Source organism: Papaver somniferum, chromosome 6 (assembly GCF_003573695.1).
Source record: "Papaver somniferum cultivar HN1 chromosome 6, ASM357369v1, whole genome shotgun sequence".
In the NCBI taxonomy this organism is placed as follows: Eukaryota; Viridiplantae; Streptophyta; class Magnoliopsida; order Ranunculales; family Papaveraceae; genus Papaver; species Papaver somniferum.
This window is the reverse complement of record NC_039363.1, coordinates 106,014,578-106,041,796: the sequence shown is the minus strand read 5'-3', so window position 1 is coordinate 106,041,796 and position 27,219 is coordinate 106,014,578. Positions and strand designations below refer to the sequence as shown.

Below are 27,219 nucleotides of genomic sequence, written 5' to 3'. Positions count from 1 at the left end.
TTGTTTTTGTTTTAGTAGTTAATAGTGTTTAATTGATGATATGATCATAGGATCTTATACGCGATAGTACTTAAAAATGAATTACATGGATCTGTTATTTGTGTTAATGTTTTATTAATACATAATCATCAGATTTTCACTTCCCCCGAGCACTAATCAATAGTATAAGAGAGACTCGGTAGTTAGTAGTAGTAGTACTCCACCGATGATTCCCACTTTTGTTTACTAGCCATGCCTACTATTAGATCTTTAGAATAATCATCTTTTTTTTGCTTTTCGAGAGATGTAGTTTGTTTTTATCAGGTTTTGACAGCAGAAACTCAGTAGTAGTACTGCATAGACTATTGTTTTTTCGTTAGAAAAAACGAGCTTACTAACTATGCCTTTCTCATATGTTGTTCAGTATTTCATAGACAAGAACTCTGATGAAGAGAATGGATGTTTTATATTTTTTGTTACGAATCAGAAAGAGAGTGAATTTTCTCAAAAGAAAAGAGATAGGTATAGATGTGTTATAAATAAAGCTGATAGAGTTATAAACATGAATTCATTAAGATATGCATGAATTTTGGGTATAAATAGTTATTTGAAGAAATTTCCAGCTATCATCTTTTATCACTCACAATCTTCAATGGTAATTAATTTTTTTGGTTATTTATTTTAATATCTTATTATTCTAACTATTCATAAAATTTAAAAGCTTTTAGTTGTTATGTAACTTATAACTGATCTTATGAGATTCGATAACAACACCGGTTACTAAACTTATTAATAACATCTGTGATTTGGTGTAGTGGAATCTCTATAAAAAAAGACTTTGGATATTATCCGAAATTTCGTACAATACAAATTTTTCTTAGATATTTTTCTTTACCGAAACAAATGCAATGATACCAATATCACACAAGATCTTCATCCGAAAGCCGATACGATATTCTTATCAAAATGGATACAATATTGGTATCCTTTATGATAAGTATCTTCATCACCCTTGACAAATCTACAAATATACTGAAAGATGTCTAGTGGCCCAAGATTCTTTTTGCGATCCTGATTTTCTCACAACTTAAAGTTTGTCCTGTGACTCAAAGCCTACGTAATTGATATTACGACTCAAGTTTGTTGCCTAAATCTGCATTAAGACTCATAATCTATACTTACTTGGAAAATCTTAAGTGATCAAAGAATCTGCCGCTAGGTCCTAAAATTTCCACTATAATCGAAGGTCTACTTCTGTGACCTCTATGTGCTTGTGACAAAAATCTAACGTTTCGACAACTTTTTTTCTTCTTGTTACCAATATTATCATGTGACCCAAAAGTTTAGTGTCCAAGTAGCGACCTGAAATTTGTCATGATAGCCAGAATTCCTATATTGCCTTCTGGCACCAAAATCTGTATGATGGTATAAATTCTTCTACTGTGAACCAATTATATCACGTAGCGCGAAAATTTCCTACTTTATTGTCGAAAGAATAACTCCTTGACAACGTGACCGGAAAAGCTAAAATCTAAATTGTGATCCGCAGTTTCCCCCTTAACTTTAAGAGCATATTTGAATATTAGAAATAGAAGTATTTCTACTTCTTCAAGAACAAAAGTCAGTCTCAAATATCAAAAGTAAAGATATTATTTAATAGAAAATTGGATGATCAGACTAATTTCTCATCGTGTATCCAAACGCCGTATAAATTTGCCACCAATCTAGAGCCTTTCCATGACCCAAAATCGCAGTTCTGGTCCTTTTGGAGTCGAGATAGGAAACTTGGGATTGGGACAGTGCGTTCCTTTTACTACTAAGTAGAAGTAGTGCCAGTTTCAACGCGAGTAAAGAGCTATTCAACTCGTCCTCCTCACGAAAAAAGAAACTCCAGCGAAATCCCTTTGAAAGAAGAAAAGAATTTCTCCGGTCTCTAGAGGAGAGAATCCAGAGAGAAATGGAGGATGAGAAGAACAATGGTAGTAGTAGTAATAACAGTAGTATATGCAATCTGGAGATGAATAAAGCAGATAAGTCGGTCTGGTTGATGAAGTGCCCATTAGTTGTTGCTAAGTCATGGCAATCTCACTCATCTGATCCTAACCCAGTTGCCAAAGTAGTCCTCTCTGTTGATCCTCTCCTTGCTCCTGGAGATCCAGATTCTGTTCAGGTCTCTCTCTAATCCCTTTCTCTTTTCTTTGTATTACCTAATTTTTACTGAATTTCTCAAATTAGGTTTAGTTTATTTACCCATATTGAAATAGTTTAAGATAAGCGTTTTTTCAATCTTGAATTAGGGTTCGTATACGCAGATTGTAGAACTTGTTAGGATTATCCCTTTTTGTATAGTATGATTTGGGTTCTAGAAACCCTAAATTTTGGTTACTAGGAAAATCTGAAGAAGAAGAATAAGTACATATGTACAATTAAGGTTTTGATTTAGTTGGATATGATGAGGTTTTGGGATCAGATATAGTATGTATACGACGTTTAGCCGACAGGTGATTTTAGAATTAGACTTTAATCGGAATTGGATGGTAGTGTTTCTCTTACAAGGTGTTGTTCTATCTCTTTTTGAATTTCCTATTATCCTTGTTCAGTTGGGTTATACGAATGTTTGCAGTTTACGATGGAGTTGGCTGGTAGTGACAATCCAAATATGCCGAAGAATTATGCTTTGAACACGTTTAAGGATTTTGTTCCAATGTGTATTTTCTCTGAGACTAATCAAGGTGATAAGTCATTTAGTTGAAATTTTGATGCGTCGTGATTGTGAATTGCTTAAAGTCAAAACTATCTTCCTACACTCAGTTTGATGTTCCTTTTTATAAGTATTTCATTTCACACTCTGTATTGGTATTTGCAGGAAAGGTTTCGCTCGAAGGTAAAGTGGAACATAAGTTTGACATGAAACCTCATAACGATAACTTTGAGGAGTACGGTAAAATCTGTCGTGAAAGAACTAACAGATCTATGATAAAAAACAGGCAAATACAGGTTGGAGTCCTGCAACTCTTTCTCCCTGGATTACGTAGTCATGGTTCTCTGATTTTTTCCTTCGAATTTCAGTTCTATCTCATTTTGTAAAGGTGATTGACAATGATCGTGGGGCGCACATGAGGCCAATGCCTGGAATGATCGGGCTTGTATCATCCAATCCTAAGGTATTCATTTCATTCCCCTCCATGATTCATTTATGGTATGGCGTCACTACTTTTAACTTCTTCCATTTGCGCTAACTCTTTCATTTCTGGTTATCCCGTTTAAGAACAAGATTTCTACCCCCCTATGGCTAACTCTTTCATTTGCACAAACTCAAGTTTATATGCAGAAATGGCATATTTTTCTAACGTCTAATGCGGTGGATTTTTTTCTTTCTTATGACGTGTTCAGGACAACAAAAGAAAACCAGTGCCAGTCAAGCCACAAGAGATTAAAAGAACACGAAGGGATCGTGGTGAATTGGAAGATATTATGTTTAAGCTTTTTGAGAGGCAACCAAACTGGACACTGAAGCAGTTGGTCCAAGAGACTGATCAGCCTGCGGTATGTTCTTCAATTTGGTTGCATTTTCGGGAGTCTTTCACAATATGTTATACCCCAGGTCCTCTTGCATCTTCCTTAGTTAGACTGCCAAATAAATAAATGTCAGACTAACCCACTCAACTTACATAGGCTTTGGAATCTGTTAACAAGATATAATGCTGGTAGTGATCATTCTTACATCTTTGCAGCAATTTTTGAAAGAGATATTGAATGAGCTGTGCGTCTACAACAAGAGAGGAGCAAATCAAGGAACCTATGAGCTTAAGCCAGAGTATAAGAAATCTGCAGAGGATGCAGCTGACTAAATGCATCCGTTTTGCAGATCGTATTTTGTTAGAGTGTGCAGTGCAGTTGGAGTTCACTCGGTGTTTAAGTGAACAAAGTGTTGGTTTGGCCCCAATTAGAGGGCTTTATATTTTAGTTCTTAAAAGCAGTTTTTGAACACGCACCCCTTGAAGCCCCCAAGTAGAACTTCCATGAGGATAATCCCCTTGGTAATTACATCGTCCTCCGGAAAGCATGGCTGGCTCAGTCATAGTGTATTACGTATGACACTTCTAAGACTAATTGTAATTTCAATATATGGATATTACTAGAAAAATTCAACTTCTATTGTGCGTAATGTACATAGTACAAAGTTTCTGAGAAACTTCGGTAAGCTGTAACTGAAATTTCAGTAGAGATCAACTGGAAGGTAGCAGAAGGCCAAATTTGTGTCTTTTCATAGGTACTGAGCGGATCCAGGCCCCCTATAACACATGAGAAATTCGAGTGGGATTTCTGAAAGCCTAGGTCTGTCATATTAAATTCCTTGATTACTCTACCCAATTCTCTCCAATAGTGTTGAAGTTCCATTGTTGGGTACAACAACACTCGGTTGTCACTTGTCATCGCTGATCAATAAAGCAAAATATGATGCTCTAGTCAACCAGTTTGTAATGGTGCTGAAGGTCTATGCTTGTACATCTGGAGGCTTCCCACTATTTAGGAGCTAAGTAGAGGCTTCTAGCACAAATACATATACCGGCAGTAGTTACAAGTTATAGATTTTCTTGTCTCTTTATAGGTTAATGATCGACAAAGGGATTTCCTCAGTCCTTGCCTCCACTCTTTTCAAAATCTTTTATGAATAGCCACCATCACAAGACAAGAAGGTCCAGTACCAGCCATTTGGTGCACTCACTGCCGTGTCAGCACCCAAAGTGTACTACAGCTTACACGCAAGCATAGAATTTCGATTTTCTTTAGTATAATCATTCCCCTTATTCCCAGTCATCGTTTAAGTGCAGTTCTTCAATAAACTCATCAGATGCTTCTTGACTAGAACCACCTGCTCATTTGCACTGCAGACACCTGACTAGTCGCTTCCTACAGTACGCCCCCAAACAGTTATGTGCTTAACTAGGACTTCTGCCATTATCACTAGCCATATTTCTTCTTTTTCCTGCTAAAACTGATTGCGTTTTTGAAGCGGGTGAAGAATATCTTTTTGTGCAACAGGTTGATCAAGAAAGTTGAGATTGAAGATTAGACCTCCACCAAACTCGATCCCCTAATATGAAAGTTAGACCACTCAATATAATACCTAAATGGATGTTACAGATTTTTCAGTTTGAACTGAGAAAGATAATTCCCCAAAACCATTGCCATATGCCAACTGAAATTTTAATGTAGGACTATTTCACATGTCAATTTGATATCATTAGTTCAATCAATCAATCAATTTTCGTAGAAGATTGCTGGTTGTTTCTATTGGTCAGTAAAAGCATACATGTGAACCACTGGTAGGTGCATGCCTGCACCATGTTTGCGATCACATCTGTGCCCGCACTGAATTAGTGATGAAAATATATGGTTGAAAATGACTACTAGGAATATTTTTCAACAGATTCCACTACTATCTTCTGAACACCAAAAACAGATGCAAGTTGTTGTGAACTTTTATTCAGTGATGAAAGTAGCATATCATGCTCTACCATTTTGGTCAGATCCTGCTTTCTTTGATGCCATTTAGAAGTAAAAGAATGGATCTTGAGAAGTTTGCCGTCTAGTCATGTTAGAGTCATGCTCTTACACCAACCATATTTGTCGAGCTCAATTGCATGTCCTTGTAACCCAAGTGGGGCTATTAAAGGTAGTTATTTATTTATTTTTATTTTTTGAAAAGAGCCATTAGGGTAGGAATACATTAGAATACTGTGGGAGAACTGTTTCGAGAGCGAGGTTTGAAAAACGGGTCACGGTTCAGGTCACGGTCATTAGGTGTGACAGTTATAATGCGTTTCGACGGGTGTGAACACATTTCGGACAAAAAACATGTTATTTAGGAATAAAACGCGTTTTTTATACGTTATTTTAAAATAACCGGCGTTATAACGGTTAAAAAAAAATATGATGATTTGAAATTCGTATCTAACGGTTACAACGTGCGTGAAAACAGTTATAACGGGTCTAATAACGTTGTTAACGTTTTCTATATATTATTATTTTATTCTTCTATTTTTTAAATATTAGTTATAATTTTTTAATCTTTAATTTAAAATATAAAGAATTGTAAGAATATACTTTTATATTCTTTTTTATTAAAAAACGGTTATAACTGGTCTGGAAACGGGAAAAATGGTCTAAAAAACTTACGTTAAAATATTATTTAGATGGAAAAAACGTAAAATTCAATTTTAGAAAAACGGTTATAACATGTATGAAAATGGAAAAACGGTCCTAAAAAAACTGCCGTTATTTCCTATTTATCGACATTATATAGGCACGGGGTTCGGGGACCTTCACGACCGAGGTATATAAGTGTGACCGTTTTAACGACCGTTTTTCCGGGAAAAACGGTTGTTTTTCAAACCTTGTTCGAGAGTGTCCAATAGTTAAGCTGGTCACTCGTCAGACACTTCATAGTTGAACTAAATTTCTGTAATAAGGGCATTTTACTTTCCTAGTTATTCTGCATTTTTTCATATTGCCAAACATTTCAGGGACGAAGTCAGGACATATATGCTATGGGATTAAACAAATTTTGTTCTAATATTTTTTTTATTTTGATCCATGTTTGAGCTTCAAGATGAAGTGATATGTGACCAATATTATCAGCAGATCGTCTAGTCCAAAACACAATTACATTGATAAGGTCTTTTGTTTCTCAGGTTTTACTCTTTAGAAAGACATTGTCGGGTAACCAATAAATAAGATTAAGGTGAAATTACATTAAGAGGAACAACCAGATCAGTGGAATTACATCAAGAATCTTAGCTCTTCTGTTATTATACCATGGGTTCTTATAGGTGACTTAAACATAACTATGAATAGTTATGACAGACACACTAATGTTATCTCTACACCTACAGAAGTTCTAGATGCTATTAGGCAATCTGATTTGCAAGATTTAGGATTTATTGGTAATCAGTACCCTTGGACTAGTAACAAGCATGGAACATGAAAAACAAGTCTAGATTAGACAGAGCCCTAGTAAATAGTGAATGGTTAATCAGTTTTCCTAACTCTGCTCTTAAACATCTTAATCAGTTGGGGTCTGATCATGTCCCCATTATGCTATCTCTATATTCCGCTGTTGGTAGCACAAGTAGAACCTGGAAATTCTTTGAACATTGGCTTAGTAATGACTTTTGCGAAAATGAAATAAAAAATGCTTGGAGTTCTAACATTTCAGGTTCTCATGCTTATATTCTGACTGATAAACAAGCAAATACTAGACATTTACTGTCTAAATGGAGCAAGAGTACTTTTGGTCATATACAAAACAAGATTTCGGAATTGCAACAGGAACTATCTATTCTTCAAAAAGCTGGTACACAAGGAAATCTTACACCTCAAGTTTTACTGCTCGAGAAAGAAATCCATGTACTCAATGAAGCTCAAGCTAGTTTAAACAGACAGAAAGCTAGAGACAGATTCTATAATGATATGGACAGGAATGCAAAATATTTTCATATTAGAGTCAATCAGAGAAGATCAAGGAACATGATTGATTCATTACAAGATCCGACCGGTAATTGGTGTAAGGACAGAATTTCTATGGAGAACCTACTTGTTTCTCACTTTAAAAACATCAGTTCTTCCTCAAGTCCTCATGACAGTTATCAGTTCCTTCAGCATATTCCCGCAGTCATAAGTCAGCAAGATAATATTGAGCTAGTCTCCATCCCAAGTGATCAAGAAATACACTGTGCTTTCATGACAATGGAAGCATGCACTTCTCCGGGTCCAGACGGATTCCCCCTATTGTTATACCAGTCACAATGGAAAGTTGTAGGGGAAGATGTGTGCAAATGGTTAAAGCATTCTTTCATTCAGGGTTTCTTCTAAAAAAACTAAACAACACTAGAGTAACTTTGATTCCTAAAATTATGTCTCCTCAAAAGCCTGGAGATTTTCGTCCAATTGCACTGTGTAATACAGTGTACAAAATAATCTCAAAGATTATAGCGCTTAGACTGAAGAAGCACATGCGTAACATTATATTCCCGATGCAATCAGCTTACATTCCTCGGAGAATGATATCTGAGAACATCTGTATGGTACAAGAACTTGTGCAGGCGATGAAAAAGAAGAAAGGCAGAGTTGGTCATTTAGCTTTGAAAATGGATATGTCAAAGGAGTTTGATAGACTCGAACGGTCCTTCTTTATAGGCGTTCTTAAAAAATTTGGCTTCTGCAACAAATTCTGTCATCTCATTCTTGAATGTATCTCAACTACTCAAGTAGACATCATGATAAATGGTATTCCTTCAACTCCCTTCAACCCTACAAGAGGAATTCGGAAAGGAATCCCGTTGTCCCCTTACCTCTTTATTGTGGCCATGGAAGCTTTTTCAAGAGAGATATATCACCTTGAAATTACAAGACATATAACAGGCATGAAGATATCCCGATCAGCTCCAAAAATCAATCACATATTATTCTCAGACGACTGCCTATTGTTTTTTAAGGCAAATCTCACTCAGATAAGAAGATTGCTACAACTAATTGAGGATTTCAGTTTATTCTCGGGACAAATCATAAACTTTAATAAGTCTGCAGTTTACTTCAGTAAGAATATGAGTCCAAGCTGTTATCAAGTTATTTCAGGCATTCTACAAGTCAGGCGAATGAACATAAGTGAGGATAAGTACTTAGGGTTACCGTTTTTTGTAGGAAGAAACAGAAAGATTCCATTCTCAATTCTGAGAGATAAAATAGATGCAAGACTGACAAATTGGAGTTGTATTAATCTGTCGGAAGCAGGTAGATCTGTTATGGTTATAAACGTAATAAATGCAATTCCGGTTCATCATATGACAACCTTCAAGCTGCCAGATGCAACAATTCAGAAGATGAACTCTTCGCAACAAAATTTTTGGAGAAATCAAATAGGGGTAAACAACTCGTAACTTTGAAGAGTGTAAATACTCCAAAAGAAGAAGGCGGACTAGGCTTTAGAGATCTGCAGTTATTTAACAGATCTCTTTTAGCAAAATCAGCGTGGAGATTATGTACCGACAACACATCTATTTGTGCAAAATCTTTGCAAGCCAAGTATTACCCAGATGGAAATATTTTTAATCTAAAGAAGAAGGAAAATACAACCTGGTCATGGACAAGCATCAACTCAGAGCTTCCTTTCATTAATAGATACAGCTGTTGGTGCGTAGGAAACGGGAAATCAATCCTAATATGGGAGCATAAATGGATATTGAATCTGAACGAGCCACCAGTTCCTAAAGCTGGTGCTGTTGATCATCTCTAGTACAAGTACGTTCACCAACTGTTCTCTGCAAACACTGCAAACAATTGGAATTTCGATCTTGTTTACTCCCTGTTTAAAGCTCATACTACAAACCTGATTCTCCAAAATGACTATCCATTCTAGTTTTGAAGACAAAATGGTGCGTACCCTTGAGAAAAATGGTTCTTTCACAGTCAAGTCAGCCTACAAGAAGATGTTTGAAGAACAATACGTAAATTCATCTACTTCTGACAGAATGAAAGGTATTTACAAGAGATTATGGAAGCTGCCACTTTTACCAAGAATCAATCAGTTTCTTTGGAAGTGTGTAAAGGACATCCTACCTTCCAGAGACAAACTTTCTCATGTAATACTAAACGGTGATTATAGCTGCCCTTTTTGCGATCAAGGGTTAGAAACTTCGACTCACTGCATTCTGGAGTGCTCCTTTGTTAAGCCATTCTGGTTCGCAGTTCTTGGATTACACTTTCAGCAAAATATCAATCTCACGGAATGGGTTTGTAGCTCCTTTGATAATTTCCTAAAAGGCTTATTACAAGAGGAATTAATCTACAAGATGGCTATTGTCGCATGGTGTATATGGACAGAAAGATGCGAGAAGATTTTTAAATCTGCTAATTAACTCCAGATTCACTGATCCATAAATGCAAGAAGTTCATCTCTGAATTTCAAGATAGGTTTCATAGAAAAACCACTAATCCTGCTAGACAGATCAGAACGAATATCCATTGGTTCCCTCCTCCAAGAGGATCATTTACAATAAATTCTGATGGGTCTTATTTTAACCTAGATAATTCAGGTGGTATTGGACTAATATATCGTGATTTTGCAGGTTCTCACAAGGGATCAAGGTGCATCTATCTAGCGGAGTCGTTTGGACCTAAGCATGCAGAGTGTAGCGCTTTATGGGAAGCAGTAAAGTGGGCAAAGGAACTGAAGTTAAAGGATATATATTTTGAGCTAGACTCCATGCTGGTTGCAGATGCTGTCAACAAGTTTTCTTACAACATCGACTAGAGACTTCAAAATTTACTTAGAGATATTAAGGTTCTTCTTAATTATTTTAATTCATGGAATTGCACCTATGTGTCTAAGGAGAGAAATAAAGTGGCAGATATTCTATCCAAAACAACTAGAATTGATAGATTAAACAAAGTTTGGATTTCCGCACCTCCTGGTAACATTTCTAGTCAATTAGCCGAGGATGCTAGCTATGTAACCTTATAACTATCAATATATTTTTCCAGTTTCAAAAAACAAAAAAAAAAAGAAGAAGATTAAGGTGACTAAGCAGAATCTCGGTAATTTACCGGTTAACACCATTTATAATATCAATTTTAAGTTTGCTATAAAAATTTGGACCCATAAGAAATTATAATTACAACAAACTCAACCTTTTTATTACCGAAATTCAAAATCTAGTGGACTAAATAAGGTTGAAATGAGTTTTTCTTTCTAAATAAATCTTTTAATGAAATGTTAGTATAAAATTTGAATATTTTAAAAATATTAACTGATTTTTCCTAAAAAAACATATAAAAAAAAGTCCTAACTGAAGGAAAAAAAATTCAGGAGAAAGTTTAAGTGAAATGTTGTTGGCCAAAAAAAATATAATACCCAAAGATAAAAGATATGATCTTTTCTTTTTCTTTTTTTTTGCAGAGAAAAACTTTATTATCATGCAGAAAATAGTTTGACAGGACAGTTACATGCCCAAATTGGCTATCATCTTGAGGTTTATACCATGTGTTAACAATTTTAGTATGCTTAGAATTCATACTACCCACAATTTTCATAAGTTGAATTCTTGAAGAAACCCTTTTTTGCACCATCCTTTGCAGCATTTCTGGCCACACCTTCCTTGCTTCCTCTTCCCCTAAGATCAGTTACCTCTCCATCTTTATATTGAGTGCTGACATTGTTGAGAATCACATAATCAGAACCTTTCAAACCACCCTTGCTGAAACCACTATCACTGTCCATGCATGTGCTATTAAAATTATTATTACTATCTTCATCTTCTTGTTAGAAACTTGACGCAGAACTTGTTCTTACTTTGGACATATTATCCATTCTATCTAAAGTTTTAAGCCAGTTCTTCATGTTTCTCTCTTCCTTTGCTGACCAACACCAATCCTTCTCGAAAAGCAACCTAAGTCTATACATCCTTGTCAACACAACATTCACTTATAGAGTACTACATCTATTAACTTCAAAATGTTTAAAATATTTAAAAAAGTTACTGAAATTCATATCTAACATAAGATCATCCATTTTCTCCCTTCCTTCCATTTTAACCGAGTCACCATATGACTCCTTTACCTTCCAAGACATTGCAACACTTTTACGATTTATTTTAGATAACCATTGCATCACAGGTATCAAGGTCTTTTTCATGTCTTTGTTGTTTACACCATGGGGTGCACTGATGCACCTTGCTCCTCTGAACTTTCTTGTATGATTTGTAGCAAACATAATTATGTAACAATTAGGATCATTTTTGTTGTTGAAAACGGTAAAATAAGCTTTTCCATGTTTTCCTTCTTCAAACCCAAACTGTTGATGCACCTTCATCTTCTTAACTGACAGAATATGAGTCATAATCTGAAAAGTTGTATACTTGTGATTCAGTTTACTTCCATTAAACGCAGTTTCATAACTGGTTTTCCAAACAAACCATATAATGATATATATAGCACAAATATTCTCCCAGCTAACATCATCATGACAAGAGTATTTTTTTCCTTATGAAACCAAGTTCTAATCCAGTTATTTAGAGTATTACTCTTTGTTTTCATTGTATCATTTTTATGAGGCAGATGTTTCCAGACATATTTAACATACTCACAATTCATGAATATATGGTCCGCACTTTCAACAGACCCATTATAAAGCACATAAGTAGTATTGATATTAGGCAAAATTTTACAAATTCTCCCAAAGGGAGAATATCATGTAAGCATTTCCGTAGATTTTTTTTTTATTCTTGGCATAACCCCCATATTCCACATTCTTTTCCAAGTTCCATACCTAACTCCATTAGTGTTAGACAAATGTTCAGATTCCATACTAAGTTGTTTATACAGAGACTTAACAGAAAATCCCTACTTTGGGTCAAACTCCACCCGAGTCTATCTCTTTTGTTGATATTTATCTTAATTCGTAAGATTTTTTGAATTGTTTCATCATCAAAACATACCTTAAGTTTGTTTATATCCCAGTCATTTGACTCGGCATTGAAAAGGTCACAGACTTTTACAAAACTATGATTCCTAAAGGAATCTAAGAGTTGAACTAGATTATCTTCTCCTAGAAGCCAGTTATGAATCCGGATATCAATATCCTTTCCATTATTAACTTTCCAATAACTGTATTTCCTAAGATGCTGATAAATTTTCGTTATTCCTTTCCAAATCCAGGAATCAGAAACTTTTATTTCAAAATTATCATCAAGAATATCTCCATTTGCTAGGTATTTAAGCTTAAGTATGATATCCCAAAGAGACTCATGGTAAGACACCAGCCTTCACCCTATTTTAGTTATCATAGCTTCATTTATTAACTGAATGTTTCTAAACCGTAAACCTCCTTGAAGTTTAGTTTTAAAGATAGGGTGCCAAGCTTTCAAATACAACCCTTTTGATTTCCCATCCTTTTTCCCCCAGAAAAAATCACGTTGCAGAGCCGTAATTTTTTTTAAGTATATTTAGGTATCCTAAAACAATTCATTTGATAGTTAGGTATAGTTTCTATCACCATTTTTGCTAATACAACTCTACCTTCCCTAGAAAGATTAATACATTTCCATCCTTTCAGTCTACTCGCTGTTTTTTCCACTATTGGTTCAAAACAGATAATTTTAGAAGTATTGGTAAACAAAGGCGAGCCAATGTATTTATCATCCATTTTTATTTTTGAACTTTTTATGATTTTTATCATGATTCGTTGAAATTTATTAGGCACTTTACTGCTAAAAAAGATACCAGATTTCTGAAAATTAATAAGTTGACCTGAACCTTCATAGAATTTAGAGAAAATGTTGAGAATATTTTTAATCTCAGTCAAATCTGCATTGCCAAAAAATCAGACAATCATCTGCAAATAGCAGATGATTTATAGGCGGTGCATTCTTGGTAATTTTAATACCATGGATGAGCCCCTTCTTCTGAGCCGGCATGAGATAACGAGAAACTGCTTTGATACAGAGAATGAATAGGTAAGGAGATAAAGGGTCTCCTTGCCTAATTCATCTCGTAGGGAAGAAATGTTTACTCGAAAAACCATTCATAAGCACCGTAGAGCTAGTGGTTTCTATACATTGTTTTATAAGATTACACCATTCAGACCCAAACTCCATTTTTCCTAGAACAACCAATAAAAATTGTCATTCAACCCTATCAAACACCTTACACATATCTATCTTTAGACTCATATAACCTTTCTTTTTTCTTTCCTTTTTTCTTTTTCATAGTATGAATAATCTCATGAGCCACCACTATGTCGTCAGAAATTTGTCTATTAAGGATATATGCAGACTGAAAATGGGAAACATAAAGATATGTTCACTGTATGGTTTAATTCAAAGGGTCGTATGACTATTGAGAAACTATATCTCTTGCCATTGTCTTCTCAAATGTGAGTTATTCTCCTTTATATTGTTTGTATTTCTTTTAATTATAACAAAAAGTACATGTTTATAGCATAATGTCAAAACAAGAAAATATGTCTATAAAACTATAACATATTACACCATCCACTAAGTTTTCTACTATTTTATTTTGGTATATTGCATATAAAATTTGACAAAAAAAAATACTCTTTGTACATGTGTTTGAATATTAATTTACACATTTGGTAAATAAAGCTTTTTAATATGAAAAGGTTATATTTAAAGTACTAATTGGTTTTTCCTGGTAAATAAAGCTTTTTACTATGAACAATTTATATTTAAAATACTCATTAGTTTTTCCTTAAAGAAAAAAAATGAAATCCGTTAAAAAATCTAAATTTGAGAAAAAATAATGTAGGTATAGATGGCGATTTTCTGACACGAAATATTAAGGCATAAAAGTCATAATGGGTCATCCTCAATAGACTCAAGTCAATCAGACTAGCTCAGTTCTAGGATCGACCAATTCAAGTCTTCCATAGACCTTGACCAGCTAATCTCTAACACTCGACTAGTTCAATTCTGCTCAAGATCGAAAAGTTTAATTCTACTCTAGAGCTCAACCAGCTCTGCTTTACTCGACTAGATAAGATCGGCCATAAAGCTCGATTAGTTCAGCTCTGTCCTAGAGCTCGACTAGTTCAACTCTGCCCTACTAGATTCCAACTTACACCCTAGTTTACTTTGTAAACTAGGGTTTCTATATTAATCGTGCAAATCCACGAGATCCTTACCTAGGTGAGCTTTCCTCATGTGAACCTCATGATTGACTCCTAATCTGACTGACTCACTGGTAGCATCAGAAAACATGAGATATTCAGAGGCACTTACAAGCCTATTATCTGTCTCATGGGCACATCCGCGGATGACTCAATGAATCTGAGACATGCAAGTTCAACCAAAACATGCAATAATCTACGATTTTTTTTCCTCGATCTCTTGCGCTTGTCTAAAGGGGTTCACAAAAGGGAAATTCGGCCTATTCCATGTCATGGACGGACACACTCGGTTGATGCTCAAACTCAGCTCATCTTGTGTCTTACGCATGATCCACATCACTATCTTGTGTTATCTCGTGCTCTCTAGATGACACAGACTAGTCATAACACACAAATTAATAGGGAATACTCAGTTACATAGAGTATTGCTACCTTGACAACTCATCATACATGAATATTGGCTCATTCACACACATTTTAGGGTTTTAATATGGTGATCTACTACATGTGAGAATACCCAACTATATTTCTCACCACTAAAGAGAATAGTCGGCCTGGAGGTTACGATAATCAGAAAATAGTATGTATATCATTCCGCTATTCCTCGAGATTAGGTATATCTCATCGATCTATCCTTTGTTATTCATATGACCACAGAAGGAATGCTTATCGTATCATTTCATCCTTATCTCACCGATTTGAGATCAGATGGTTCATCTATAAATAAGTCATCAATCGTCCCTGCAAAATACACTTTACAGAGCTGGCGTCTCTTTTTCTTTTTGCTCCCTCCTTGATACCAGCTCTTGTTCCTCTATCATGTGGTTGATGCATTCCTCGAACGACCATAAACTAGGTCACAGAGAAGATTTTTCGTCATTAACCTTTTGCAACTCGTACTAAAACTTATATTTCATTTTTACCCCTTTATCTTAAGACCTATTTTTAGATACCTTCACCAGGATATGATTCAAGTGAAATATGACTTGGCCTGAAAATAATAACACATAAAGGTAAAAGATACGTTCACTTTGTGGTTCAATTTGAAAGGTCGTGTGACTATTAAGAAACTATATCTCATGAGTTGTCTTTTCAAGTGTGAGTTATTCTCCTTGATGTGTATTTAGTTTCCATTTTGATTAAATTCCTTCTTTTGATCATGGCGATAATTTACATGCTTATAACACCATCAGGAAAACAAACAAACATGTCTACAAGAATATAACACATTATAGCATTCACTAAGATAGTTTTCAACTCTAAGAAATTTATTTCTTTACGTTGGACTTTATTTGTGAAATATAAACCTCATAATCCATATATGCTTTTGATTTATTATTGACCAACCCAACCAAATGTTTGATTGTGTTGGGTGAGAATCAAATCCCATGCTAAAATAGCCAAACAAAAGGATCTTAAAAGAATCACTAACTACACCACTGCTGATTTTTACTTGAAAAGAGCCAACCCACATAAAGCTAAAGAAGAGTAAGGGAGTGAATTGGTTGTAATTCCTTTTGTTTGGAAGGTTCAGCTTTACTTGGTTGGATTCGCTTGTATTTTGATTGTCTAAAATAGGTGAAATAAAGATCCCCTATTAATCAATTGTTTAATAAAACCGTTGGATCATATGTGATCAGTATAAACTCAGTCTTGATAATTAAAAAGCAAGTATATAATTGAAGTAGTGTTTCCACTGAGAAAAGAAACAACTGAAAACGTCCATCCTACTCTAATAACCAAGCCCTCTCCTAGGCCCTAGCTTTGTTTCATTTCAACTGTTAATTAAACGATGATCAACAACCCATCTTTTAGATGTGTGTATTTGTATTTAACAGCAAAAGGAGTAATCATGGCAGTTGATGACACTAGTAATCCCTACATGTATCCAGGACATCAAGTTTTCGGAGCTGTCATTACGTTTTTAATTTATCTATCAATTAGTAACAATACTGATTTATTTATCTATCAATTAATAATAATACTGATTTTTGGATTCTTTAATTTCTAAAATCTAGAATTGCCATGTCATCTCGTGCCAATAAAGACTGCTTTACTGGCTTGCTGCTCACCGTCTCTACTTCGAGAGACACCAAACTAAATAACCGGATGTGCATATCTGGTTGAACGGAGCAGTGCCAGTGCAATAGCTATTCCTGACCAAGACAGTGTACATTAACATGCGCGTTGGATCATCTTGAAGATGGCTATTAAACTATGCGCTTTAAGGTACGTCAGTACTAGTCTCTTAGATTGGCATGGAGCCTGGATGGGAGACAGAAACAAACAGATATATGCGAAATAGCAAATAAATCTATGATTCTTTTAGACAGGATATGAACTGGCCTAGTCGCATCAATCCTCTGTAGTATTTATTCCACACTGGCGTGAGCACTTCTTTTAAGCATTAAAACAGAGTAAAGAGGAATAAAAATGATGGTTATTCCATTAGAAAAAGATCAATTTGTCTGTTAAAGAACGAAGCCTCCGTACAATACCACGCATTCTCCATCTTTGCAGTTCTGATAATTAGCGAGTCTAATTAATTGGCAGACATAATCCATTAGCTTCCTTATTACCTTAATCCGCACACTATAAGAAGCGTGGATGGCGAATTAACCCGAAGTCAAATCGATTCACTATTGCTTGCACATTTGATAGCAGCTAGTTTCTGCATCTTTAGAAATTTTTGCAAGAAGGGGATGCGGAATCAAGGCTTTGGGTGGGCAAGCCGTAAGCATTAGTCATCCTTTGGCACTCCAGAGTAAAAAAGTCTTAATCAAAAAATCTTAATGACATAATTAAGCCTAAATAAACATGCGAGAGAGAAAGTGAAAAGATAAAAAAAATTCAGGAAACAAAGAAAGATGGGATCTGATGAATTAATTATGTTGGGCGTGAATTTTTACTCATGATCATCAACACCATCATTTACACACTACTTTGATGAATTTGATTTGATCAGATTTTGACATATCAGCGGGTCCCAATCAGAATCCGATAATAATATTCATGTTCACTAAAGAGACTTTGACTGAAAAAGAAAATAGAATCTTTGAGTGCTGCTAGTAGTGTACGCGGGGGACCTTCGGGGGGGGGGGGGGGGGTCGCAATCGAGCAAAACACTCCTTTAAAACGTACGACCATCTTTCTTTTTTGCATAAATTAATCTAAGCTCCTAAAGGTTAAGGTTTTGAGATTTGCGCACAACCTGCTAGACATCGGGTTTGCACTTTAGCAACTTCATGTATATATATATATATATATAATTGGGCGTATCGGCCTTGCGCCATTTGTATGCAGTGGTCGGTCGAGTAGTATTTTACCTAAAAAGATGATAACGAGGTGCCTTTCGCACATGAAGCTGGTCCCATATCCCCTCGTGCGTTCATCTTAACTAATGGCGGCTTGGACCTTTACTCAAAAGAAGAATCATAACAAGAAATCAAAAGGATGGAACCAAAATAGAAGTGAATGTCCATCTCCTTTGGATGGTCCTGTTCTTCTTGTTCACTGAATTGAAATTGAACAGGGCAATTCAGGCATATGTCTTGTCTTGTCAGTTTGAGCCGGGGAGTTGGAAATTTGGACCAAAAATGGTGGGTGGCCCGTGGGGGACTAATACACTGAAGGAAAAGAAAAACTTAACGGATGGATTCTGGTTTACGACATATAAATTTGCGGAACAAGGTTGAATAGTTATATATAAATTGTTTATATGTGGCTTATACACTGACTCCTTTCTCAGCATAGAATCCTGATTTTAAGATTTTGACCAGCATAGAGTACCGGCCCTCGGTTGCTTGCATATAGGCCTAACCAGCTACATTCACAGCCCCACTAGTGAATGTGTAACATTTTAGCTCTAAGCTGATTCTCCAACTAGTATTATGTGGTGATGCTCACCTGCACTACAAGGTGGGTGCACAAAATAACAACCAGGGGAGCTGAGTCAGCTGACAATTCGTACATAACAGGAGAAAAACGGACCAATTGTGGGGGCACTCAGACTCAACACACCCACTCTCTCCCACTTCCAGAGGGTTATATTTAGAGCTCCGATTCTTCTCATTTCTCATCAAACACTTTGGGTTTCTCTTCTTATTCTGCCTTTTTAGCTCCTTAGTGATATCTCTAGCTAATTAAGATTGGCTATAGATAGATTCTTGATTAGTATCAATGGCGGATACAAGTGTTGGTAGTTGGGCTAAGAGAATATGTGTAGTTCCGACAGAAAAAACTCAACTGCACTTGGCCATGTTGGCCTTGCAGTTTGGTTACGCTGGTTTTCATGTTGTTTCTCGTGCTGCTCTTAACATGGGCATTAGCAAGCTCGTCTTCCCTGTCTATCGTAACATCATCGCCTTGCTCCTTCTCGCTCCCTTCGCTTTCTTTCTTGAAAAGTTCGTAAACTCGCACATTTATACGTTCTTTAATATATACATAACTAAGATTTCTTTGCCATAACTAAATCCTCTGTTCTGATTTTATAAATTTTGTATAGGAAGGAGAGGCCTACTATGACTCTGTCATTTCTTGTTCAGTTCTTTTTCCTTGCGCTTATCGGGTAATAATCATCGCCATCCCAATCCATAGAAACAAAAATATGTTGGAAATTTATTAAGCAATATACTTACATTTGTTTCAATGTCTTCTTGCTTTGATTAAACAGTATCACAGCAAATCAAGGATTCTACTTATTGGGTCTAGACAACACATCACCCACATTCGCTTCTGCCATTCAGAACTCTGTTCCAGCTTTAACTTTCCTCATGGCTGTTGCACTCAGGCAAAACTAATCTCTCATCTAATAATATAACGAACTTTTTAAAATAACCAAATATTGAAATTGTTTTCATTTTCAATTTGATCTTTTTCTTACAGGATTGAACAAGTAAGATTAAGTAGAAAGGATGGAGTTGCAAAAGTGTTGGGAACACTATCATGTGTAGTGGGAGCTTCAGTGATAACATTATACAAAGGACCTGCAATATTCAGTCCATCTCCACCAACACTTCGGCAAACACTGCCTGTTGTATTCCAAAATCTTGGAGATGCAAGTGGCAAGAATTGGACATTAGGATGTATTTATCTGATCGGTCATTGTTTATCATGGTCAGGATGGCTTGTACTACAAGCTCCTGTTCTTAAGAAATACCCGGCTCGTCTTTCTGTTACCTCCTACACATGTTTCTTTGGTGTTCTTCAGTTCTTAGCTATTGCTGCTGTTGTCGAGAGAGAATCACAAGCTTGGTTAATTCACTCTGGTGCTGAGTTGTTCAGTGTTTTCTATGCAGTAAGTGCTAAAATCACTGTGCCGGTTGGTAACGACCGAGTCACTGATAATATAATTATTTCGGCTACTGATATTTACAACTTCTGTCGGTGTAGGGTTTCGTGGCATCTGGTATCGCATTTGCAGTACAAATCTGGTGCATTGACAGGGGAGGTCCAGTATTTGTTGCTGTCTATCAACCAGTACAAACCTTAGTGGTTGCTATCATGGCTTCACTTGCTTTAGGCGAGGAATTCTACTTGGGAGGGTATGTTGACACCCACTGTGCAGACATTGTCATCTTTAACTTTCTTAAAGAAAAAGCACAAAATAGAAGATTCTAACAAGATATTTATGTGCAGGATAATTGGTGCGGTATTCATCATAGTTGGATTATATCTAGTTCTATGGGGGAAAAGCGAAGAGATTAAATTCAAGGCTTCTCAAAATGCTCTAATTCCCTCATCAGCTCCAGAGCACCACGGCAACAACAACCGAGCAAGCAGCCATATCAAGTCCTCGTCCCTTGCTCAGCCATTGCTCCCTCCATCTATCACCGAAGTGTGAGAAAAAACTTGCATAATCTCGTGATTTCTTGTATTACTTAAAATGTTTGATTAAACTAGTACTTAGTTTTTATTTTGCCAAGATTAGAAAACGTAATGCGTGTAGTTTTTATTTGCTTTGCAAGAATTAAAGAGTGTCAGTCTCAGTCATATTAGTGTGCTACTGTTAAGCTATATGATTACCGGCACCATATGGTGTCTATGTTTGGAACAAGAAAGTGCAGTTTCTCTTTTGTTTTTTTACACCAGAAAGGAAAAGAGAACTTTTTTCTGATGATAAAGATAAATTAGTGGGATTCTAATTACATCAAATGGTTAATGGGTTGGTAGTATTATCACACGCAACGGATCTGCAAGATAAAAATTACCTTTTCTCTTTTTGATCGGACACTTTTTCATATACTTGATGGAAATGAGTTTTTACAGATAGAGATACTTTGTCAGACAAATAATAAATTTATAATCACTAGTGTTTGTGATGATGATTAGTGTGTGCATTCTAAAAAGAAGAATACGTTCGAGTTACACAAATTCCAATTTAACATTACAGTCTACTGATCCTGTTCCCATCCGGTTCTTGTGACGGGCCAACGATGATTTCATCTCTTACATTCACGGTATTACCAGCATCATTTTTACCCTTATAGCGTGAAGCAACCCACAAGAAAATAAAGAAATTAACGATACTAATCACCATCAGTAACCAGTAAAAGTAATCGAGCCGGCTATCGTTCAATTTCTTTCTCAACCATCCATCATTATTACCACTCCCTGTTGTTCTTCCTATAATTTTAATAAGTGCAGTACTCAACCAGCCTCCAATTCCAATCTCACTCAAAAACATTGCACTACTAAGACTCCGAGTCCCGTCAGTGGCTTCGTCGTAAAAGAATTCCAGTTGACCAACATATGTAAACACTTCAGCACTGCTCATGAGCATGAATTGTGGCACCAACCAAAACACGCTCATGGACATTGGCGTCGAGTAGTGATCTCTTCTTCTTTTCTCAACAACGGCTGCAGCAATCATGGAGAAGATTGAAATGAACAGACCAACACCCATACGTTGTAAAGAAGTTATTCCGCGTATATGTCCTGTTCTACGACGTAGGGAAGGAACAATAAATTTTTCGTAAATTGGCACGAGGATCAGAGCATTGAGAACACTGAAAACAGCTACAGAACCGATAGGGATGACAAAATGGGGGCCAAGTTTTCGATCCATGATACTAGCTTGACTGATGAAAAATGTTGAAAGTTGAGCGTATGGAATGGCAAGAACTATGGTGGATGCCCAAATTGGCAGAACCCTGATAAAGGATTTGAATTCTTCAACTTGGGTGACGGTGCATAGATTCCAGCGGTTCGTAGTATCAGCTTCTTGGTTGGTTATAACAGCTGCCTTGTCCAAGAACCTGTATTGAGATGTACTTGCGAGTTTTCTAGCACCTAATATGTCGGATTCATTAGTCTTGACTTCAAATAGAACCGTATCACGCTGAACCTTAATACCTTTAAAATGGTTCTTCAATGAAGCTACACCAACTTGAAAAAACCTAGTGAATGCGCTACCCATTGGTTTCTGATACCGATAAAAAGGTATGCCAGTGACAAAGATAAGAACCGAACACATAATTGCACCCGTTGCGATACCGAAACCCCATCCTCCACCTTTCTCAGATTGAATATAAGAAACTAGTGTAATACCAGTAAGTGCACCAATGTTAATTGCAAAGAAGAACCAGTTGAAAAATGAGTACTTCCCATTAACTTCATTTTTGTCGCTCTCATCGAATTGATCAGCTCCAAATGACGATACACACGGCTTGATCCCACCAGTTCCGAGTCCGATTAAGGCTAATGCACAGTATAAGAAGGCTGTTTGACCTTTAGTTGCTTGCTCACAGTCTGGACTGTTAAGAACACAAGGTGGAGGTCTGAGACTACCAAGTGTTGACGAGACTGTCAATAGAACCATTCCCTGTAATACATGAGATTACATTAGTATGTGATCTTCTAAAGCCCAGTATATTTTTTTTAAAGCCCAGTATTTGATCTTTTAAAGCCGGGCATATGGAATTAATAGAACGATTTTTGTGGGCACCACTGTTTTTTTTCGGACAATGAATTGATTAGGCCACCTGTCCTATAGTTATAAGGAGTGTCTTAAAAGATGGAGATGACTAGTTTGCCCTTTAGCCTAATTAAAATTATAACTCTACAACTTATTCCTACAATTTTTCTTCTTTTCTTCTTCATCAATTTATGATCATCTAAAGCTGATCATATACAAATGTAACCAAAATCATCAAATTTTCATCGTTATCCATTCATTGAATTTTTATCATCGATTAATCAATATTTTGTAAACAAATCCATCCATAAGTATTTTCCCACAAACTCATTACTTCTTCGTTTTTGACTGAAAATTTTGAGTAGTAATCATCAAAATATCTTGAAAATGGAAGTTACAGTAGTAAGTTCAGTTACGTTGCAATTTTTATTCTCCTAACTGAATTCCTTATATATTTAGTTCGGTTACTCCTAATCGAACTTTTCTCTGGAAGCAAAAAACACCATTAAAACTAAGTTCGGCTACATGCGCTTTCATGAACATCAGCCGAACTACATTAGCAGATAATTTCGGCTACCTGTTCTTCAGATCTTGTAACCGAACTTGTTTGACTTAGTCCAAATCAAGCTATAAAATTTCTCATTTTCAGAAAATTTTGGCCAATTCAAGCACAGAAAACTAAATTTGAAATATGCTTGGGTGGTTTGAAGGTTCGGATTCAAAAAATAAAAAATAAAAATTGAGTTTTTCCAACTCTTATGTTCTCCTTCTTCTTCCCTCTCAATAGCTTAATTTTAAGAAAAATAATTTTGATTAAATCTTACGCTAATCACTAATTAACCTAACTTAATTACACTAACTAATCATTGCACAAACTTAATTAGGAAGGATAATTTGGTATTAACATAGATATTTGGATAAGGGGTGTCTTTGCTTTGCTTCTAAATGTCTTACTAAAAATAGAACCATGGTCCCCAAAAAGTCGTTTAATTAATAAGTGTCAATACACACTACAAACATATATTAAGCCCAGTATGTGTCTGACTTTGCAGGTGGAACAGGTTGGTGCTCTAGCTCAGAAAAAGCCGAGTCCAGAGCATGCAATGGAACAATCAAATGGATGCATGGATATAGAAATGAAAGAATAGTTTTCTAAAATGACAATTAAAATGTCATAAATAGTATGCAGAAGAAGAGCAATTTTATTGTCGGCCGGAGATCAAAAACTGATTTGCTTCAAGCTTTAAACTATGACAAAATTCTTGCTAGTTCTTCTTTCTTTTATATTAAACGAACTCGTAATAATTATGCGGATTAGTTAGCTAGGAGTTTAAATAGGTACATGGGTTTATCGGTTGATTCTAGATATTGGGATAAATCTAGAAAAGACCTGTAGATTTTTAAGCTATGTAACAAGAACTCTGTAATTTCTCCTCCTTAGTAAAAAAAAATAAATAAAAAAAAAAAAATCATGGACCTAATTTAATAAATAAAAATAAAAAAATCATGGACCTAATTTCCAAATCGGCGGACCTTAATTTAAGGGTGGCTCAATTCCAATTATCTAATATTAATCCAAAACAAGGACATATACCGAAGTAAACTCAGGTGACCTTTTAGGTCCATGCTAGCTTGTCCAATGATTGTTGTATGTATTTCCTAGTGGAAACACAAATTAGACATTTTCATTCCAATTTTTCCTTAAGTTCCTGAGAAAAAAGTTATTCATATCCAACAATATTGTTTGTGATCATTTTTTTATTAAATGTAAATTTTATTTTTAATAATTTTAAGATTTTATTAGAGCTAAAAATAGTTATTTTATTAGAGTTAAGTAAAAGCTTACTAGGATAGCTTGATATTGTTAAGGTGAATGTCTAGTTTTAGACATTCACCTAGATAATGTCTAACAAAAAGTAAGCCATATCATCTTTACATTGATTTAAGAAGTTGGAGTTGAAATATTAGGAAAAGGGAATGTCTATCATATGTGGATTTAGACATTTATTTTCACATACATTCCATTAGAGAAGCTCTTAGCGGCAACCCACCTGAAAAAATTGACACTTTATCCGAAACTGCTCTAAGAGATTCGGAAAAGATTCTTGTGTACAATTTTCCTTATGGTATTAAGTACAAAAACGAGTACATCCATGTTTTATTTTTGAAATGGTCCAAATTATCGTTGGGGCTTGCGATTAACATGTTCGTCGGGATGTAAAAACAAAAATAATTAACAGACCTAGGATAAAACATATAAAAAACATTAACACTCACAAATACTAAAAATCTCTCCTAATTTTGTGGGATGGGGATCAGGATCACCGGGACCCATTTATTATGTTTGTGAAAGTAATTTTGAAATTACGTATTTTTTTAGATGTTTTTATAGATATCTATGTAGAGTTATTGAGGAAAAAAAACCTTGTTCGACCCGTCCAGACTTTTGTCTCGAAATTTGCTAAAATCCAAGTTATCAAAATCAAAAAGATCACATTTTCAACCAAATAGAGAACTCTGTCGATTCACCGACCGGCGAACAGTGGAAAAGAGGAAATGAACTAAAAAAAAAAAAGTCAACTGTAAGTCTGAAAGTGAAAGCAAGTAGAGAAGTACAAGTGTGAAAGTGATGTGGATTCTGCACTAACACAAAAATTAGTTTTGTTTCACAAAAGATAATTTTGTAAATACAACACCGAATGGCAACAATGTACTCTTCCCTTAATTCTTAGACTAATCCTTACCAACTGGGTCTCATTAGTCAAGTGGCCTTAAACTAGAACCGGGTGGCCCTCAAACTAAAGTTCCAATTCCAAGGATAAGGCATTTAGGATCCCCTATGCAGTTTTGTAGTCAAACATTTGACTTTTGTACAAGTTCCTATTGCTGTCCTACTCCTTCGTCATTTTTCTTGTTTCTTCTGTACTTCTTTATATTTCAAAAATAAAATAATAAAAATAATGCTTACCACTGCGTATATGCAAGAGAAGACGAAAATGTTAAGAAACCGGCCCAAATAAGCATCAGCAATGAAAGCACCGAAAAGCGTTGAACCGAAAGCTAATCCAACCCAGTTGTTGACATGAGCAGCAGCATCCGGCAATGCTTGATGCATCTGTTGAACCAAATAAGTTCCTATGTTCACCGCAATCGCGTAAAACGCCAATCTCTCTGCTGCCTCGTTCACTGCGTTATTTCAAAATACCAGTTTGTAAACATTTTATATTTTTCAAAATTTCAAATTTGTATTCATAACGTCAACTTTATGTAACGTACCTACGATGATTGGCGTGGACTTCCATCCTCCAGTTTTTCGTTTATCAGCTATTCTTCCTCGAAAGTCCAAGGAACCGTTGTTTACCAGCGTTGTGTTCGGATTCTGATTATCATGATCAGTACCCTATGGTGATCAATAATCTTATCAGCTTATAATCAAGAACTAAACAATATTGTTGATTTTATCACACTTTTCTTTTCTTTTTTTTTATCATAAACTATTCAAAACAAATATATGAAAATGAAACTAAATAATGCTTACCTGCCCATTAATCTGATCCTGATGGGTTTTACTGATATCATTTTTGCCGAACGGATTTGATTTTTCTCCTCCTCGTTGATGTGGTTCAGTTGCCGGATGAATTCCTTCCATGAAAGCTCTAGCTACGTTGTTGTTGTAAAGGTAAGATGTTGAATTTGAAGAAGTATAGCTAGAAGAAGAAGAAGCTAAGATAGAGACTCATCAAAGCAGGTTCTCATTAAATTCTATTTGGAATTTTTCTTCTATATAGGTTCTTTGGCTGTTATTTCCGTATATCTGAAGGATACAGACCTGTTTTTTTGTTCTTCTGGTTTATGAGTCGTGTTTTTTTATACATTTATGACTGTAAATGTCACCCATTTTGACTTCAAAAACATTTTCGTATGTGGGAATACGACTTTTTTATATTTTTTTGAACAAAACTTTAATACAGTTGGCACTTGGCACACCGACGGCTCATTATGCGGACTTATGAGGTGCCTTCTAATCCGCATTACAAGTGGGAATTTTTAAATTCATATTTACACCCAACTAACTATTTTTCTGTTTGCATATTACACTCGTAAAATTTAATTTTGGGCGTTCCTTTATATACCCCTAAAAATATCCTGGCGTTTTTAGGAGCCATCCCAAAGGATTTAGGGGTCATCAATTTATACCCAGCCAAAGACTCTAGTTAAGGGGTATCCTATATGATATTGAAGTTACATAAATGTCCTTCTGGTAAAACTGTATAAAAACCAAATCAAAAACAATTCTACTCATTTCAACTCTTCTTCTTCCAGTTTCATATTATCTTCCGATTGTGGAAGAAAAAAAAAATTTCCTCGTTCAACCGAAACATCGCCGTGAATCGTAAAATCAAAACATCGTCAATTCGATTATAAAACAATGGATAAGAGAAATGAAACCCACAGACCTAGAACCAAAAATGTTGCTCGGGGTATCGATCCAAACATTGGAATTTTAGCAAGAAATAAAGAAATTCTTGCTGCAAATGAAGAAGAACGCGAAGAACGCGAAGAACAAGTACCCGACAATGTAGTCGGTGGTGGCGATTCCGAGACTCAAACACTTCGTCAACTTCAAATGGCCCCAATT

At 35.6% G+C, this 27,219-nt stretch overlaps 3 protein-coding genes across 4 annotated transcripts; 2 read left to right on the top strand and 1 right to left on the bottom strand.

Annotated features, from left to right (window-relative positions):
- The first annotated feature begins 1,767 nt into the window (after positions 1–1,767).
- On the top strand, positions 1,768–4,143 carry LOC113288741 (transcription initiation factor IIF subunit beta-like). The gene is made up of 6 exons (XM_026537863.1): positions 1,768–2,149; positions 2,603–2,711; positions 2,846–2,976; positions 3,069–3,143; positions 3,373–3,525; positions 3,714–4,143. Exons 1-6 carry the CDS (start codon positions 1,937–1,939, stop codon positions 3,828–3,830), a joined length of 798 nt encoding a protein of 265 aa, XP_026393648.1. The 5' UTR covers positions 1,768–1,936; the 3' UTR covers positions 3,831–4,143.
- A 14,537-nt stretch (positions 4,144–18,680) lies between these two features.
- LOC113288740 (protein WALLS ARE THIN 1-like) lies at positions 18,681–20,780 on the top strand. The gene is made up of 6 exons (XM_026537862.1): positions 18,681–19,068; positions 19,170–19,232; positions 19,338–19,454; positions 19,550–19,961; positions 20,057–20,208; positions 20,303–20,780. The coding sequence occupies exons 1-6, from the start codon at positions 18,845–18,847 to the stop codon at positions 20,505–20,507; spliced, it is 1,173 nt and encodes a 390-aa protein (XP_026393647.1). The 5' UTR covers positions 18,681–18,844; the 3' UTR covers positions 20,508–20,780.
- A 59-nt stretch (positions 20,781–20,839) lies between these two features.
- On the bottom strand, positions 20,840–26,412 carry LOC113288739 (protein NRT1/ PTR FAMILY 8.2-like). Of its 2 annotated transcripts, none has more exons than XM_026537861.1 (4): positions 26,119–26,412; positions 25,857–25,959; positions 25,549–25,766; positions 20,840–22,487 (listed from the first exon to the last, which is right to left on the bottom strand). In XM_026537861.1, the coding sequence occupies exons 1-4, from the start codon at positions 26,227–26,229 to the stop codon at positions 21,051–21,053; spliced, it is 1,869 nt and encodes a 622-aa protein (XP_026393646.1). In that variant the 5' UTR covers positions 26,230–26,412; the 3' UTR covers positions 20,840–21,050. The 2 variants fall into 2 exon arrangements, with proteins under 2 accessions (XP_026393646.1, XP_026393645.1); XM_026537860.1 differs by having other exon boundaries at positions 20,841–22,487; positions 25,857–25,980.
- Between the last annotated feature and the right edge of the window lie 807 nt (positions 26,413–27,219).

Coding starts and splice junctions, on each gene's coding strand:
- LOC113288739 (XM_026537860.1), bottom strand. CDS start 26,229: ATGGAAGGAATTCATCCGGCAACTGAACCACATCAACGAGGAGGAGAA. Junction 25,981..26,118: donor AGGATCAGATTAATGGGCAG/GTAAGCATTATT, acceptor TGATCACCATAG/GGTACTGATCATGATAATCA. Junction 25,767..25,856: donor GTCCACGCCAATCATCGTAG/GTACGTTACATA, acceptor GAAATAACGCAG/TGAACGAGGCAGCAGAGAGA.
- LOC113288741 (XM_026537863.1), top strand. CDS start 1,937: ATGGAGGATGAGAAGAACAATGGTAGTAGTAGTAATAACAGTAGTATA. Junction 2,712..2,845: donor TTTCTCTGAGACTAATCAAG/GTGATAAGTCAT, acceptor TGGTATTTGCAG/GAAAGGTTTCGCTCGAAGGT. Junction 2,977..3,068: donor TAAAAAACAGGCAAATACAG/GTTGGAGTCCTG, acceptor CATTTTGTAAAG/GTGATTGACAATGATCGTGG.
- LOC113288740 (XM_026537862.1), top strand. CDS start 18,845: ATGGCGGATACAAGTGTTGGTAGTTGGGCTAAGAGAATATGTGTAGTT. Junction 19,069..19,169: donor TTCGCTTTCTTTCTTGAAAA/GTTCGTAAACTC, acceptor AATTTTGTATAG/GAAGGAGAGGCCTACTATGA. Junction 19,455..19,549: donor CTCATGGCTGTTGCACTCAG/GCAAAACTAATC, acceptor TTTTTCTTACAG/GATTGAACAAGTAAGATTAA.